Here is a 19,816-nt window from a genome sequence, read left to right as displayed (position 1 = left end):
ATGAAATTCAAATCACCAGGTAATATTATGCAACACCATAGGCGTACGGGCTCGATGAATAGGGCAGAACCTAAAATGCCCGACGTATATGACGCCCCCACCCCCTCCCCACAAGAAGAAAATTTAGAAAGTTTGACGGTCGCATTAACATCTTCTATTCCTGTGTAACACCTCCCTGGTTTGCACGAATAAAATGAATAGTCAGACCTTTTATTCTCCTAAACGCCGTCACACATGTACAATAAAATAGATATTTAACGTCCTTGTTGAATAAGTAGGCCAATAATAATAATATAATATTATAAAGAAGACGGTGTGTGAAATTGTATACATAGGTATAACATCAACGATAAATAAATTCATTACTTATACATTTGGATTATGACGTGACTTTTAAATCTAGAAATATCACATAAATTTAAACATAAAATGGTCCTGTGATGCATTAAGGCGTACTAGCTCGATGAATGTTTCGAAATTAATTAACTGCCGCAAATACGTGTTCCTGCTATTCCAGCCCGTTAATACATCAACTTCAATGTAGTTCAATATAGCCTACCTTAGGTGACTTACCTGAAAGCCAAATCAACCTATCAATCGTCGCCGGGTGTGGGTATAGAAGCCTGTAACTGCAATTCTTAATTTCTACTTTTCGCCCCTTCAAAACACGAAAGTCGAAAAGTAAACGTTACGACAAAATGTGAGGCGACAGCACGCTATACAAGCCAAAATCGACTCGAAAATAGGAAATTAAGGAATATTGCACCGCGATAATAGCGCCCCTCGTTTTTTTCTAATTTCTTATTTTCGACTTGCATTTTGGCTTGTGTACCGTCTTGTTGACTTTCGACTTAGTCATATTTTTGTATTTATTGATCTCAGTAAGAAGGTGCCAACACGCATACCAGGCCATAATGCAACTCGAAAAGTAGAAATTAGGAAATAAACACACGCGCTATTAGCGACCTATCATTTTGGCTTGCTGTCGTACTGGCGACGTTTCGAGTTTCGCCTCGGAAGTGGTTATAGTCTCAATTTGCCAGATGCCATGGCATTTGAATACGTACCATCAGGGTTCACACTGGCTTTCATTTGTTTTTCCGCCAAAATGGATAATAAATTTTTATTTGAAAAAATTGTTCATATTTTTTCTCCGCTAACTGGAATATTTTATCTGCCAAAAATATCTGATAAACCCCCCCTCAAATTTACAACAATTTAATTTATTATGTAGGTCTATTATAAAACAATTATCCCGTACCGGTATATATACAATATACAACTTATGAAATCCGTTTTACATGAGGGTTTGTGGTTTTAACGCGTGCGCGTGAAATCACAAGATCTGTCATTGATTCAAGTCTCTCTCTCTCTCTCTCTCTCTCTCCCTCTCTCTTTTTGAGGGGTCACAGTGGCTAAGTGGTTAAGTCGCTGGCTCGCTATCCTGGGGGTCGGGTTCGATCCCTGCATTGGTCGAGAAAGTTCGTCCAGATTTTGACTTTCGTGTTTTGAAGGGGGGGGGGCGAAAAGAAGAAATTATGCATGGTTGTTATGGTCTTCAATATATGGGGGACTTGCGCTCCACGAGAAAATTTTGAAAATGTAACCGCCGCAAATGCGTTTTTTCTGCAATTCTAGCCCGTGAATTAAGCAACTTCAAATTTCCAATCGAGCTGCAACCGATATCCCACTCTGTGCCGACCTGAATTCCAACCATCCAATCAGACTGTTGCAGCTGCATTCACAAATAATAATCGATGCCCGAAAATGTCGCACAAAGTAGAGTCACTCCAGACAAAATGTTTTAGTCCATAGTCAATTCAGTACAAATTCGTGGTATAGTATTCAATTAAAAGAAAAGTACATTTTAATTAGTGTTTTATTAGATTTCAGGCGTTTTATTTTGCTAACTAGATGAACTTTTTTTCACTTGACCCGTCTGTCCGAAAAGTCAAATTGCCCGAAAGTTAGCGGGGCAGCTGCCCCCCGCCCCCCTGGCCCGTACGCCTATGAATTTTAGAATTTGACCAGACAGAATGGTAATAGCAACCATTGTCAGACCAGCATTGAAATGAAATTTATTTCTTATCTTTCAAATATACTTGGGTATTATTATAAGTGTGTGTTTCAATATACCAGTATAAGCAAGATTTCGTGAAGATTGTCTGCCCGAAAAATGTCGGCTCCAGACAAAATGCTTTAATCCATAATAAATTCAGTACAAATTCGTTACCATTATAACTTCATTGTTCACGGTCCAAAATCATGTCAGTAGTTCAAGATACTTATCTTAGTTTTATAATTTGCAATTTCCATTGCCCACAATACCAATGTCGCAGTGTTAAAATAAAATATAGACTACACTTTTCAGTAATACATTTTAGAATCCCTTCATTTTAGAATCCCTTCATAATCAAGTATTATAAAGGGAACCGTGAACATTGAAGGGATAATGACAACGTTATTCTTCCATAAGTTTTCGCCTACACAGAAAGCATACTAATTGTCTACGATATTTTTCGGGTGTTCTTAATAATAAACATCTTTTCCTTATACATGTACATATAAAGATTAATGCAACACGATTCCACACATTACAGGGTTTTTTATTACATCAATAGACAATGTTTAATTATTTTACATGCATTTAATTGGTTAAATTTAACACAGATAGGTATATACAAGAGATGGAATTTATTTTTTGTCAAAAATACTAAAATGTCAACCGTAGTATCATTACAAAGTGACTAATTATAAACAGAATAGATGATAGTTGTAATTTTACCAACGATATTTATTGATAATATATTTAAATATTAATTTACACTTGGATTTCATTTAGAGGAAAATTACAAACTAACAATGAAGATAGTGCAGTATAACCAATAAAGGGTAATGTGAAGGTACACTGTTAAAAATGGGGGTAATTAAAAACTATAAGCAGTGTTAATCAGGCCCATAGCTAGCGGGGTAGGGGGAGGGGGGCAAGGGGGTGCCCCCCCCCCCCCCTGTTAAATTCAGCGCCTTTGGACGCAATACGAAACCAACGACCAACGTGCCCATTTCAGCATGGGCACCCACAACGAGACTGGCGGGGCGCCCAACCAATGTCACTTGTTTTTATGGCGCCTCAACGGTGTCCAGGGTACCGTTCGCCCTGGACCGTCAAGTGTAGGTACATAGGCGCCCCCTGAATCCCTTGCCCCCCCCCCCCCCCAACAATTTTGCACTAGGTACGGGCCTGGTGTTAATTAAGTGTAAACTTTACACCACAACTTGCAGTTATAAAATGTAATACTGTTGCAAGGGTAGCCAACTAAAAGAGCTACACCTAACAAGTGTAACCGATATTCATGATTACTGAACACCTTAATAGGTGTAATTGTGGGGTGTTTTGCATAGGCGACACCACCACCAGTGTTATACTGCAGTTACACCAATTAACAGCGTTAATTTTACAGCGTTTATTGGGTTGCAAAAGAGTAATGGAAATTTATGAGTACTGAGCCCCAGGATAGGTGTAATTGTAGCCGCTAAAGAGTGTTTGAGATGAGTTACACCTCTGCAAGTTTTTTTATCGCATTTACACAAACAGGGAAACATTCCTCCGAATAGGGTGTCAATTTTACACCGTATCTTGCGTTACAAAAGTATTTGTGTACTCCAATTTGAGTTGGGTTTTTTTTTATATAAAATATGGAGTTAATTACATTAGTAACACAACTGTAACTCATTCTAGAGTGTTAACTCATAAGGAATATAAGTCTTTCAGAATATTATCATGTATAATAATCTTAATAATATTTCATAACGCCTCAAGTATAGATTCTTCGAGCTTGTATACACTTAAAGACGTGTAAATGTTCCAAAATATTACAAAGTACAATATCTTAATTAATTATTCTTAATTCAGGTGGGGTGCATAAATGAATAAACCACATTATTCAGCTAAATTGTAAGAATATGTGTATTGATTTTTCCTCATAATTTATATTCATTGTAAATTAATACAGATTGTCTAATTACCCCACAGCAGTTGAATTTGAAGCAGTCTGATGGACATTTGTCAATTTTATGTCGTCGTTGACCTATAGTCAATTTCAAGTTTTCTGAACTTTAAAGTCGTTGGCTTGAAATAAAAATCCAGCAAAACAAATTACACCCTCGTTGGTGTAATGATTAAAATGGAAGTGTAATTTACAAAACATCCGTGAGGGGTAATGCTTAATCTACACCCACGGGTGTAAACTATTTAAATGTAACATTACACTGTCTGAGTGCATCAGGCATGTTACACTACTGCAAGTAGCAACTAGTTTCCGCCTGAATTGGTGTAATGTTCTACACTAGTTGGGTGTTATCGGTTTACACCACTAAAGACTAGGAGTTAACCCCTATGTAAGTGGCAACTAGTTTCCACTCGAATTGGTGTAAACTACCTTATTATTTCTAACAGTGTATAAGATGACCCCTATAAAATATATTTGGATTAGTCCATTTTAATCATTTTTGAACAAATAAAATCCAGGCAGTTCGATATATAATGCAATGTAGATGTATTAATTAATGCATAACGAGACGACAACAAGCGGTTGTTCTTGTAATTACATAAACGTATGATTCACCCTTATATCATGGTGTATTGTCCGGGATATATGCCCAGACTGTGAAGATACGTTGTTTTATGTAGTTTATTAATCATGACCTGTTTTAGCATCATTAATTACACCCATATAATAGCTGCTTTAATTGTGTCACCCTATTAATTGATCAATATATAATTTTTATGATTACCACTTAACAACAAAGTTGTTGTTGAATCGGTATCTAATGTATCTAATGGTCTTTATAATAGGCCATAATACTATAATACACTGTTAAAAATAATAAGGTAGTTTTTAATGGTGTAAACTGATAACACCCAATTACTAGTGTAGAACATCACACCAATTCAGGTTGAAATTAGTTGCCACTTGCAGTAGTGTAGCCTGCCTGATGCGATTAAGCATTAACCCTCAAGGATGTTTTGTATTTACACTTCCATTTTAATCATTACACCAACGCGGGTGTAATTTGTTTTGTTGGATATTTATTTCAAGCCAACGAATACTTGAAATTTGCTATAGGTCTCTATGATAATTAGTATACGGCGTTTAGCCCTAACCTAGATAGACCGGCATCTACTTCGCTTATTTTACAACGACATTAAATTGACAAATATCCATTAGATTGATCCAAATTCAACTGCTTTAGCGGCTACAAATTTGCAACCGAATAAACGCTGTAAAATTAACCTTGTTCTATGATTTATTCCCCAATGATAGTTACATCCTTTGACGTAAATGCAATATAACACTGGTAGTGGTGTAGCGTATCCAAAAGACCTCACAATTACACCTATTTAGGTGTTCAGTAGTCATGAATATCGGTTACACTTGTTATGTGTAGTTCTTTTAGTTGGTTACCCCTGGAAATGTATTACATTAAAAACACGCTAGCTGTGGTGTAAAGTGGTGTAGCTTATCCAAAACACCCCACAATTACACCTATTCAGGTGTTCAGTAGTCATGAAAATCGGTTACACTTGTTATGTGTAGATCTTTTAATTGGGTAACCTTGTAAAAGTGTTACATTTTAAAAACGCTAGCTGTGGTGTAAAGTTTACACTTAATTAACACTACTTTTAGTTTTTAATTACTCCTATTTTTGACATTGTACTATAAATCGAAGACATCACTTACCACTTTAAAACATTTAATAATTCAACGTCCATTTGCCCCGTTGATTTACCCAACATTTTCGTCTAACAATTAAACAGTTTTAACAGTATTCCCAAGGTACATACTCATTTGTGTCTACTAGAATCGAAAATGACAACACCATTAAAATAGAAAAATGAATGAAATTGGGTTTAAGCCCCAACAGTTCTGCTCCAACTGGGATAATGAAGACGGGAAATAGAAAAGTAAACAGAAAACTCACGTAGTATCAATATAAAAAAAAACAATGGGGAAATCTGAATTTCAGCTGTGAACTCAAAATATACTATATAACTTAAATTTTACGAATATCTTATGAAAGGCAATGGCATTTCGACACAGGCCATGAACACGCGGTTTTTAAACAAACAAATTATATAAATAGACAAGAAGATAAATAAATAGACATGTGTTTCCTTTTTTGTGCCATTTTTTGATTCTTCAAATGTTTATTATGGATCAACCTTAATATATATTTAGAATGTGTTTAACAAGTTATATCACAAAGATGTGCTAAATCAGCAGCAAATAGTATCAGAGTTTCTAGAAAGTATACATATATTTATGATCCAATTGATCTATCAAAGTACCAATTATCTCCAGATACTCTGCTAATTCGATTGGTTTATGTTTTATAATTCCAAATTAATATAAAAAGGTGCATATGACAGGATTTTCTATTTCTAACAACAAATACATTTTTCTTTTAAAAAAGAAGACATTTCAAAAAGAAAGAATGTAGTTTCCAGACGGACAAAAATTCAATTCGTGGAATAAAACGAATGATATTAGATAGTTCCTATTTTGATTGTCAGTCATAGCAGAGTTACTGAAGGAGTTAAACAAGTTCCTACTTTACCCTTCTTCCACGCTGACTAGGCTACTTAGTCACCTATTACTGAAACTGGAGTACTTTTTCTTTGTCCGTTTTCATTTAACTCTGAGCTGAACATGTTACTGATTCTCATAGTAGACACACGCTCAGCTAGACGTTTACGTGTCCTAGTATTTAAACCAAATGCTAAGAAGATAAACACACCCTGAAGACCATTTAGTATGATATAAACATACCACAGTAATCTAACATTTAAAAAAGATGCAATGAAACCAAAAATCCACGTGAACCCCATCACAGACGACAACTTAATGTATATGAGACATCTCTTTTTATCGCGCTGTCTACCGGTGATCTTTTGGGACATCGTCATGGTTTTTTCAATTGAATATAATGTGAGGGCGAAACAAACGCCATTAACCACGAGACTGAGACCAACTGGCACAAAGAAGGTAAAAATGTAACCATTGGTATCGGCGATCCAGCTGCATGATATCAGACCATATCTAACGTGCATGTGGTCACCAGGAATGTTATCCATGATAAAACATACAACAATAATTATTAATGGAATGAACAGGCAGACCAAGAGATACTTTTTGAATGCATTCCCAGCATTCTGTAAGGTGCTGGATTGAAACGTCAAAAGCATATTGATAGATTGGCCGCTCATCCAAGAAAAGGCTGAGAGCCAACTATAATGTGTCAATGCAGCAATGTATTTACAAGCCTGGCTCCCCAAATCAGGAACAAGTAGTAGCCCCTGACCAAATATCAGCGATACAGAAACGCCAATAGTTAGTTTTCCAGGCAATGTACGTAGTTCCTCAAAAATAAAATATAAAATAACAGTTACAATCAAACATACAATAGACAACACGGAACATGCAAGGGAAATGTATCTTTGAACAGGATCAAGTTTAAAAAAAGAACGTGTTTCGTTTGGACTGTAGCAAACATAAGCTATTTCATCTTGAGTATAATACTCATGCTCCTTAAATTCCAGTTGGTGTCCGAGTATCTTAAGCATACCTTTGTCGTCAATGTTATATTCAGCAGGATCATATTTCCGTGATGGGAACGTACAATTTAATATATTATACATATCGGATGGAACACAAACACAGATTTCATGAAACGTGAAGCTACGCTCAGAAGGATGAATGGCCAAATCAAAGTAAATATTGTTTACTGGATACATCAGTGTTTGGTTGGACTCAAAATTCTCGATTTTCGCGTACATAGTCTGCTTAAGAAAATGAATCCCCGACTTGGTAAAACATTGAAAGGACGATTCTGGACAAGATACGTTTGAGATGTTGAGAAAATGTTGGTTAGAAATACTTAGAAATAATAATGGTGAATGTGTCATGGTTTTCTGATTGACTTTTAATGTTCCTAGTGAATCTAAAATAGTTTCCAAACGGACACCATTGGTTGTCAACTCAAATTCTGCTAGTATTATTCCTTGTCTTGTTATAATTTTAGGTCTATCAACAACTATATTTCTTACCAGATCATTGATGTCTTTTGTATTTATAAGAATTTTATGGGGTATTGTCAGTAGTAATGTGTTTGAACCTTCCGGAACAGGTTGAGAGTCAGGGGAGAGATAGATTGTTTTGTTATTATGGCATGCTCCCTTTTTGGCATACTGACCAAACGAACAAACGAATTCTCTACATTTCTGAAATAGAATATCGAAGTGTTCGTTGTCCTTACAAATATCACTAGCCATGAATAAACCCCCATTAATTTTTATTTGAATTTCGGACTCTTTGGGTAGCATGAACAGATTTGTAAGTGACGATTTTCCTCCTTCGTCGGATTCATCTGAATATTGCACGCAATACATACCCTCTTCCGCAACGATAACACTGAATCTACATAACATGCAAGTAATTTCGTCAGTGTAATCCTCACCATTTCGAAACATTGACAAGCAAACACGGCAATCGGTGTCCAGGATTTGTCCAACATTTAAGTTACATATGTTCCTTTTTCGTGTCTGGAAAAATGATTTCTGGCATGTTCCGTTAGTCAAAGCAACTACTATATCATCCCACCTATACTCAGTGTCATTTTGACAATGGATTTCTGCCGTCCAAGGATTTAGTGTCTCTAGCGCATTTGATTCTTCCAAACCATGACAGAAAGCACAGTAGATGTTTCGAAATGTCACTACAGAAACATCAATCGCAGATATTTTTTCTTTCTCGGAATTTTCACATAAATGTTTGATAGTTGGACTGGATTGATATTCACTTGGGCAGGTATCAATGATGGCTATATTAGTTACTCCGTGTGTTGTAAGAATATGTCTACAATTACTGTATTCTATGATGTATAGTAGAATATTACGGAGAACTGTTGCACTTGTAATATCGCCCTTCAAATCTTTAATAGTTACACTGGATGATCTGTTCATTTGGTTATTAACGAGAAAATCTGCACATATATTAACGTCAAAACCATTCAACCAGCATGTGCAATTTTTTTCTGGAGTAGGTCGGAATGACGGGACTTCAAAACAATTTGTTCCGGACGTATCCGTACATATCTCTTTTATCTTGGTGTCCGCTAGAATATACAAAATAAATAAAATAAAGTTATAAGATTATAATAGTGATATCTGCCTGCACCGGTACGTCCTTTTTAATGCATACAAACTACAGACAAGATAGTTGTTTCTACAAGCTTACGCGTGTCACATAATATATTAAATCTCAATAGACAATACCTCTAGAGATAGACACCTTCAATAATTTATACGTTAAAGGGGTATTATTGGAGATATGATAAAGAGTTGACAGTTCTCACTATAATTGTTAAAAAATAGATAACGTAAATAGAATATGCTGAAAATTTCAGTCAAATTGCTCCACTCTGATCCGAGATATTAGCTTATCAATCTCCGACTAGCCTCGATGATCATTTCTTACGATAAAAACAAAATCTAGATTATCCAGTTTCACGTTTAATTATCATTCACAAAATGTATTTTAATCCGCTAAATATCGCAGGCTATCGATGACATCAAGAGTTGAATATGGTCGGGATAAGTTAATTAACGTCTAATTAATAATTTAGAAAACGTTTCATGCCTGAATAAAGACCTTCAATATGCAGATTTAGCTCTTGCATAATGTATGTTTAATAGACAAATGTAGACTTTCAGCCCATACACAATTCCAGACCTAAAGAAAGGTCTGCAATAGGCAGATTTGGCTCTTGCTTAATGTATGTTTATTTTTTGCAATACCGTTTTGATACCGTTTTAAGCACATGGTGATTGCACGCCGAACAGCCTGTTTCTAAATTCACATGAAAACTTCGACGTTGGTATTTTTTTGAAAGCCCACCGAAGAGCTACATGCAGATTATTGCCTGGGACCAATAAAAATTATCACGCATAAATTATTTACCAGTTTTATTGGCTAATATATATCTGGAATTTCTCCTTTGAAAGGATATGATCTCTTCGATTTATCTCAAATTTTTATCTCAAAAGCCAAATCGAAAAACAAAATGAATTCCAGTCTTTTACTCGCATTAACTTAGTAATATTTATAATATTCTGTTTTCACATAATTTGAATTAAATATACTCTTATTTCGTTTTGAAAATTAGGGTTGAGCTTTCAAAACGTAGTAAATAATTTATAAATTACATTTTGTTGACTTGCTGCTTTCGAATGGGCATAAAATTTTATATAAAAAAAATATATTCACGCAACGCGTATCTAAAACAGGTGTGTTAATAACTACAGTCTATATCTCGTTTACAAGGTTTTCGGACAAGGGGTGTTTGGGGTATGGGTGACTCAGGAACGAAAAGTCATGATCCCAATGTTTCAACCCACATTTGAGAAATAACCATCAACAATTCTAATTGCGTTAACGGGCAATTGTTCTTGACGGACAGGTGCGACGACTATATACGCTTGGGCATGCACAAATATACCACAAAAGCTTCAATGTCAGACTCAACATTTTGTCTCGTTTATTTCTGTCAACCTTCTTACGGAATATGGACAAGCTTTATCCATAAACATCGCCAGACAAATCTGGTTATACTGTTTACAAATCAGCATGTAACTGTGTTCAGTTTTTCTAGCGCGTTTGGCTCCTTTTCCTGTAACTACAACCAGTTCCACGCAGTTCAGCACACATCCCTAGAACTATGTAGGCCGAAATGCCTCTTTTTACGGTACGATATAGCTATTAAAACTGTTAGAGTTAGATAATGAACTGTTCGTTTTAATATAATAGTTAAAAAATAAACAATGAAAAATGAATACAATGAAATTTCAGTCAAATTGCTGTATTCTCAGCAAAATTATGAGTGCTTTAAGTTTGGACAAGAAATAGCCGATACATAGGCTATTGAGCCCCCCCCCCCCCCATCACATTCGGCGAAGCGTCCATTTTTCGAGCAATGTACTTTCGTTTTTCGGGCACAACCATCACAGAATGAGACCATATATCATAGAAATATAATTGTAAAATAACATCGCTCGCGCTTTACGTTTTGGATACTACACTATTTAATACCCCGTACCATAGCATTTGTGGAAAACTTTTCGGGCAAATAGTCCCCCACCCCCAAGTGAGGTTGGCCCCCTATGCCTCTGAGCAGATTCTTAATTTCCATTGCCATGATAATAAACAAAGTCTTGATTGTCAGTGCGACGTTCATTTGTAACGTTAAAACCGACTATATGGCACACGTGGTGTAATAAACGGAGTTTCTTTTGTCAGTTATTTTCTTGAGTGTCATCCATTTTTAACGTTAATCGGTTATATAACGCCTGTGGTCTAACTGATTCAATATCCCAGCCATCTGATGATCTTAGAGAGTTGATGACGTGCTATGCGAACAGATATCTAATTACTAATCTACAATTTTTGAAGCCAGAAAAAATGTCTTGGAAAAGGTAGATTTAGCCTATGTATAAAGAACCCCTTTTTACAGACTATCCACTGATATTCATGGTATTTATCATTTAACTTTTAAAACCATTTAATATAATTGACCATATTGGTGGATAAAAGCAAAATTAATAACCATGTGAAGAACAATTTATTATAAAATTAAAAATAAAGAGCAAAAACATATTTTGAATCGATGAAAAAACTTACCAGCAACATGTAGTATCCATTTTAAAATTACGTGTATCGAAATGTAGTTAAAAAACATGTTTCTGTTTCTCCTATGAACGTTGGACAGAATCAAATTAATAGATCATTCTAGTCTAAACGGTATGATAACTACTGAACATTAAAGTAGGCCTTAATGGAAACACGTTAAAGTAATCAGTTTATCTATATTGATAAAGCCGAACGCGCACGATGGAACATTTTTAACCGAACATTCATGAAAACATTGTTCGCCGTCTGCCGGTAAAAAAAAAACACGAACAAAAATGTTCCGAAAAAATGTTCGTGAAATCAAACGTGTTAGATATTTGGAACTCGATCCTCGTCTGCTTTGAAGCCGAACATTCGCAAAACATTTTTTCTCCACGCAGCACTAATCAGCGATCACATACATATCACTTGATATTCAAATGTCATTGAAATGTATGCCATTTTGAAATCACGTGATGTGAGTGTGGCGTATGTTAATTTATATACGTCATTGGACGTTCGTCTGCGTTACAATGTTCGTCTACGGAAAAGAAAAAGAAAAATATCAGTTCGGGGCCTTTGTCCATCGACATAAATGTTTTATCGTCGTCGGGAACATGTTCGTCGTCTTCGGACAAGAAAAATAAAAATATTTGTTCGGTGATTTTGTTCGTCGACATAAATGTCCCATTCTCTGCGTTCGGCTTAAATGATGGATAATGTCCGAAGACTGTACAGTCTGAGGCTATTACAGGCCCGGCGGAGTAGGGGGGCTTTAGCCCACCCAATATTTTGGCCGCAAGTACCCTTTTCTCCAGGCTGTTACACGCAAGTAACTATTCTATTAAAAATAAAAAGGCTTGAATTTAACATAGAAGTGGGTAGAAGTGAGACTTCTAGAACGTAGACTTTCGGGAGAAGAAACCCCTGCTATGCTCTATACTGTTCCCAGGGTTAAGAGACCAGCGGTTGCGAGGGTCGTGAATAGATAACTGAACGGTGGATCTTTATTTCAAGTCCATCTCATGTCTGGTTGTATCTGTGACATATTAGGTATAGAGTTTTATTTATCCTCTTTCCTTGTGCCCCTTATCCATCAAATAATTCACTGCTATGGTCAGCTGAAACAAGCGGTTGCTATGCAAGGTGAATTAGGGTAAGGGCTAGATCTTTGGTTAGGGTTTGCGCTAGCCCTGTTTACATCTCGTGACATTGGCGAAATCTGAAGGTGGCCTTAATTTTTAGATCTAAACTGAATATTATATGCTTTTAGGGGAGCGGCCATTTTGTCGGGCAGTTCGGTCTCATTTTCAGGAAATGTGAACTCAACCGTAATTATGGTGTAATGGTGATATATTCGAATGCCTTTTAAATCGGATGAAAATTGTAACCTCTAAAGGGACCACAAGCTAAAAACGCGATTTTTCGTTCAATCAGGGGCTATAATCCAGAAAGTTACAATCAGATATGCGCGAATATGCGAAAGGAATCAAACATACATTTCAAGTTTCATCAAAATTGGATGAAAATGGGGACCTCTAGAGTGTCCATAAGCTAAAAATGTCATTTTTCGTACAACCAGAGGTCATAATCCATGACGTTACGGTCCAATACATGCCAATTTCAAAAGAAACCGAGATCTTTGGGAGATAGACCTATATTTCAAGTCTCGTCAATTTCGGATAAAAAAATTTGACCTGCTATAATTGAAGGTTTTTTTACAATCAAATAAAAACTGTTACTTCTACTGGGTCCACGGTTCCTAAAATCAGGGGCCATAATCCAGGAAGTGGCGGTCCTATATACGCCAATATCGAAAGGAACGGAGATCTTTCGGTAATAAACGCGCATTGTAAGTTTCATCATGCAGTATGCATATATTTGTCAAGTTCAGCATCACAGGAATAAACCACCATAGATTGTGTTTTTATGGTCAAGCACTGTTTATACAGAGTGCGAACTCAAACGCGTCCTTCGCGAACCCGAACGCGACTTTTGAGCAGTTTCACCGTTCAAATAGGGCGCGAATCCGAACGCGGAAACTCGTCGACGGCTTTCGTGATGGCTTGTCTTTTTCTAGCTGTGAGAGATAAATTTTGTCATTTGCTATCATGGCTCAGGTGGAATCAGACACAGACGAGATCTTGGCACTGTATTTGTACATAAAACAACGAAGGAAGAGAAAGAGGCGAATATCAGTGCATGAAATTTTACGGAGAAGAATCACATTCCTTTCGATTTCAATGATTATTTCTTCGGTCTTGTCCATTCTGCTTTTGGGGGTTGAATGGCCGAATGGTTAGCACGCACGCGCTGTATCATGAGGCCTGTCATTGAGTCAACTGGCGTGGTTTCGAATCCCCGGTTGTACGTGATAAGGAGTAGAGTTGCCTGTCCAACCTCGTGGGGCTTTCTCCGGGTCCTTCGGTTTCCTACCACTGCTAAAGACCCCTACGCGCAATCGAATTATTAAAATAAAATTAAAACCATATATTAGTCCCGAAATGACCTAGTCTGTGTCGAGTGGACGTTAAACCCCATTTCACTCTCTCTCCATTCTGCTTTTACAAGTAGATTGTGAATATTGCACACTGGTGGGAACGATCAGGCCTAGCGGTTTCTATTCGTGGAAATGATGTCATGGGAAGTGCCCGCTGATTGGTTCATTGGGAAAAAGTTCGCGCGAACTTCTGAAAAATTCGCTCGGGAGGCAATCAAGCCGTCGTTCGCGCGAACCAATATTTGTTCGGGTTCGCGCTCTGTATGAACGGGGCCTCTAAAAAAGACTAGAGCATTCCAGGGCGAAAAGCCGCGTTCGCGCTCTGTATAACCCCCCCCCCCCCCTTAAGGGAGTTAAAAATGAAATAAAATTTCACTTCATTGCTGAGTAATTTTGTTAGCCAGAAATCGCCTAGAAAGCGTCTCCGACGATCTAGATCCCTAAGAGCTTCCGGGGACTAGGCGGCCCCTGGACCCTCGCCTAAGGAACTAGGATGGTAGCCCCCCCCCCAATCAAGAATTGCTTCCGCCGGTCCTGTATTATCAAACTTAAAACATAGCAACATAGAGATACAAATAATGGAAAGTTTTCAAAAACAAGCCACAAAAACAACATGCACATGCTCATGAATGAAATTAACAAAACACTCCAGTCATAAAATATATTCATTTAGCAAGATGTCTTCAAGTGGAGTTCCGGCGTGTTGCAGGACGCAGGGTCTGATATAAGGACAGCTGTCTAGTCGTTCGGATGGGACGAAAAAGCGAGGACCCGTGTATAAATTGGCGTACTCGTAATAAAAGATCCCTTGGCAGTTTGAATTCGATACCAGAGTAGACCATAGTGCCGCTGCCCGGGTAAGATTTCCCACATAGCACACTGCATGGCGTATGCCCGTCTTCATTAGCCCAGTAGGAGCCGAACAGTAGGACGTTAAACCCCATTTCATTGCACTTCTTCAAATGGGGACAATACACACAGCAAGTAAAAAAAAACGCCATGACGATTTCAAAATCAGAGAGGTACTTTAATCAAATTATTCTAGAATACGACTTACTAAATGGATCAAAGCTATTTTTTGTGAACAGTATGTTGACACATTAGTGATTAATTCATCACCATTCCAAGACATTACGAGAAGATTTAGAGTTCGTACACAGTTTATACATCAGTATCTGGCGTGTCCACCGCGAGTGTCAATAACAGCAGCGCAAAGTCTTACATGGAGTGGATCATACGATTGCTGAACGCCATTGTCACCTAGAACCATACTATCAGAAAAGCCTGGTGTTTGGTTTCGGTACGACGTTATTAAGTCTGGCCTGTGCATAACGTTGACACCGTTCTGCTGTAGAAAGTCCCGAGTTACTCTGGCGGTGTAGGCATGACGTGCGAAATGGGGTCTGAGAGCTTGATCAATGTAGCGCACTGCTGTGATGCCGTCTCCTCTCCCTGGACCAAGATTTTGGAACACCACAGAACCCACTGTCTGGTTCAGGCCGTTTCCACCCGAAACCGTTATGCTTGGACCGCCCCATGAATCTCGTTCCATGACACATTGGTCAGAATAACGCTGGCCACGTCGAAGCCATTTTCTGGTCCTGCCACCCAAAGTTGATACGCAATACCGACTCTCATCAGAATCTCTGAACAGAACAGTTATCCATTGCCTGTGTTGCCAGTTCTGGTGTTGTTGGGAAAACTGTAGACGTTCACGTCGATGGCGAGGGGTGAGGATCGGTCCACGGTAAGGTCCACGACAATGGATGTTCTCTCTGGTAAGACGTCGGCGCACTGTTTCGGTACTTATGGCTCTTCCGTGCGTTCCCACTGTCTGACGTGTTGTCTCATATGCCTGTGTGAAGGGATTCTGCACTTGATATGGAGGATAATAGCGGTACAAATTGTGGTGTACTTGATATGGGGTATTATAGCCGTCAAAGTTTGAATGGAAAGGATATTCCTGGAAATGATTTAGATATTGATAATATTCTTAGTACCGTGGTTAATATGGAGGGTACTAGTCGTCCAAATTTTTATTTGAAATTTGATGTATACCCTGATATAAGTGACAGTGACACGGGATCAAAGGAACAACCCATTTCACGAAATTCGAACTCAACCGTCATTATCGAGTAACGGTGATTATTTGAACGGTTCTTAAATTCGGATAAAAATTGTGACTTGTACAATCAGGAGTCATAATCCAAAAGTTACGGTCTCAAACATCGGGCCTGTAGCTAGCCCCAAAAAGTAAGGGGGGGGGCACCGATGGGGCTTCTGGCGGCGCCTATATACATAACCGAGAGGAACTATTAAAATGACATAAAATTTCAATTTTGAGGCTGAATTTGCGATATTGGCGTATTATGATATTTTGATATAAAGATTATAAAAATTTGAAGGAAGGAATACGACTTTAGCGTACTTATAATAATTTATGAGAAAAACGAAAAGTTCGGAATCGGGTTATAGTGCGACTTGTTTGAATTTCCGGGATAAGGCACCCCATGGTGTTAATCGTGTGATTCATTATGAGGCGCCTCGCCATTTGGGGTCCAATTTGCTGTCAAAACTGGTTTCACTACATAGTTTAACAAGATGTCCAGACAAATTACTATGCCGGATTAAATTTGGAGCAACAAAAATTTGGTCAAAAGGCACGATTTTTAATAGGGTGGCTCTGCCCCTGGCGTTTGGACTCTGCTGGTGGCCCAATTTTTTCAAATGAGAAGGATTACACTAACGAAATTAATTGTATGATATGTACTCTGTGGTCTTCTTCCTCTAAATCGTCATTTACAAATCTTGGCATAACCAATCATTTCAATAAAAGGATTGTCCATCCAACCTCCTAGGGCAATAGTTGCCGTGCGTGGGTTAAAGCGAATACAATGTTCCAAGTTCCAAGATTATCCATGCAGAACTGCAGTCTGTAGACGATAAACACAAAAATTGGGCGTAGCTCTGCCCCTGGGGGTTGGAGATGTACCAATATAAATGGGTACAATCCTGTTATCGAAATGATCGATCATGCCGAATTATAACACAATCTATTAATAATTGCAACCTGTAGAATAATTAAAGACAGCATTTTAACCAAACAAAAAGTGTCTTTGACACCGCCCATGGGGTCGGATCATGCAACAAAATCAATATTTACCGTCCTTAGAGTATAAGGAATAAGTATACCAAATTCCAAGATAATCAGAGAATTGCGGGCCGTACGCGATAGACACAAGAATTGGGCGTGGCTCTGTTCCTGGCGTCTAGACATGCACCAAATAAGGAATACATATTCCAAGTTCCAAGCTGGTACATTCAGATTTGGGATCCGTAGACGATAAACACAAAAATTCGGCTTGGCTCTGTTATTGAAATGATTGGTTATGCCGAATTTAAGCCACCAACAGTCACCATCCTACAGATGCTGAACTATAACATTAATTTGTTAGTTATGTGGCGATTTCAAATCAGATGCAACACCGGACAGAAGCTACAGAAGCCCAACGGTTGTTATTTTCCCATTTGCATCTTTAAAACTTTAAAAAAAAACCAGAGTATGATTAATTAAGGCAAATTATTATAACTATTGTCATATGCCTTGTGCCTCCAACTAATGATTATCGATCATCGGAAACTATTGTTCATGACATTGTTTGTTTTACAAATTGATGCACGGATAAATAATGATCCAATTACTACCGTTAAATATAAAATATTTACAGAGTCTAAGCTTTCTAGCTGTTAACATTATTGGAGATTGTGGTAGTGTACAATACTTGGCATACCTGGATCACAAATAAAACAATCTTTATTTTGAGCCAGACGAATCTGTACCGCTCGGTTATTATCTGTAATAAACTTCCAAGTTGACGCTGCTTAGAATGATGTATTAATTTGGTTCCATGACAAGTTTAGACATAAAAAGAAGACCCAGGAAAATGTTTCTTGCCTTCATTTTGATACATGTAATATTAAAATGGGTGCTGATTGCTGGCGGTAAGTAGTTTTATTTTCTCCTTTTTTTGCCTTCTTTTTGGCCTATATGCACATTTGTTAATTTAGTCTTTAGAACAATCGTCCCTCACGAATTTCAGAATGGCACCATGTAATCGCTCTGTAGGTCAAAATTTTAAAGACTTTATTCGCGCTTCCTGGGCTTATCCATCTTATCATAGACAGAAACAGTGAGTCTGAAATCCACAATTAAATAGATGACACATATGGATTAATTGCACATTTATCCTTTTCAAAAGTATTGAGCAATCAAACTGCTTATCTATACCTAGTCTAAGCATAGAATGTTTGTGGTCAAAGTATCTGGTAGTGAAACTACACACTAATTTTCATCATTTTCCATCAGTTACAATCAAAGTTATCTTATCCCATTGCATAAACCAATAAAATTACTTAGCTCTGCTTGGCTTTAGAGGGAAATGTTAATCATTGAACTCAAGTCAAGACATTCACCAAATGAACATCTACATCAAGTTTAATCATTCTACCTCAATTTGTTGTGTTCCAAAGTCTTGACCAATCAAATTGCTTATCGATACTTAACCTAAACAAAAAAATGCTCATTATCGAACTTAGTCAAGGTATTGATGTAATGAAAGTATACACCAAGTTTCATCACTCTCACTTAATTAGAACTAAAGTTATCGACCAATAAAATTACTTAGCTCTGCATGGCTTTAGAGGGAAATGTTAATTATTGAACTCAAGTCAAGACATTCACCAAATGAACATCTACATCAAGTTTAATCATTCTACCTCAATTTGTTATGTTCCAAAGTCTTAACCTAAGCAAAAAAATGTTCATTATTGAACTTAGTCAAGGTATTGATGTAATGAAAGTATACACCAAGTTTTATCACTCTCACTTAATTAGAACTAAAGTTATCGCGTCACAATCAAATTGTTTATTTCTGCTTACCCTATCGAACTCGATCAAGGCATTCGCCAAATGATGGCCTACACAAAGTTTGAACATTCTACTTCAATTTGATGGAGAGCTATTGTGTGTTCCAAAGTGTTGACCAATTAAACCGGTTATCGCTCTGCTTACCCTGAGCAGAAATTGCTAATTGATGTTATGAAACTATATTCCAAGTTCATCACTCTCATTTAATTAGAACTAAAGTTATTTTGTACCAAAGCATCAACCAATCAAATTGCTTATCTCTGCTTATCCTAAGCAGATAATGCTCCTCTGCGAAACCCATCAAGGCATTTGCTTAATAAACGCCTACATTCTACCTCAATTAGAAGGAGAGTAATTGTGTTCCAAAGTCTTGACCAATGAAATTGCTTATCGTTCTGCTTACCCTCAGCAGAAACTGCTCATTATCGAACTTAATCGATTTATTGATGTAATGAAAATAAAATAAAACCAAGTACGAACAATCCAAACCATTAGAGAAGATTCGAAGTCCTAAAAACGGTATAGGCAAAATGGTGTAATCAGCAAATGGACCGATCACCGTGTACAAAATACACGACAAACAGTGGTAACATGTGTCCGGAAAAGTAAGCTTACCCTGTCTAGCGCCACACCCGCATTCAAAACATAAGACGAAATCTCAGGAGA

At 37.4% G+C, this 19,816-nt stretch overlaps 1 protein-coding gene across 1 annotated transcript in view; it reads left to right on the top strand.

Moving 5' to 3' along the window:
• LOC130014046 (uncharacterized) overlaps window positions 1-19,816 on the top strand; it is a 43,726-nt gene continuing 23,910 nt past the window's right edge. The window contains exon 1 of the mRNA XM_056102856.1: window positions 1-19. Within this exon, the coding sequence (XP_055958831.1) occupies window positions 1-19 (19 nt within the window). The remainder of the gene's footprint in view (window positions 20-19,816) is intronic.

This window comes from Patella vulgata, chromosome 8 (assembly GCF_932274485.2).
Source record: "Patella vulgata chromosome 8, xgPatVulg1.2, whole genome shotgun sequence".
Lineage (NCBI taxonomy): Eukaryota > Metazoa > Mollusca > Gastropoda > Patellidae > Patella > Patella vulgata.
The sequence above is the reverse complement of the archived record's forward strand: the minus strand, read 5'-3'. Positions and strand labels throughout refer to the sequence as shown.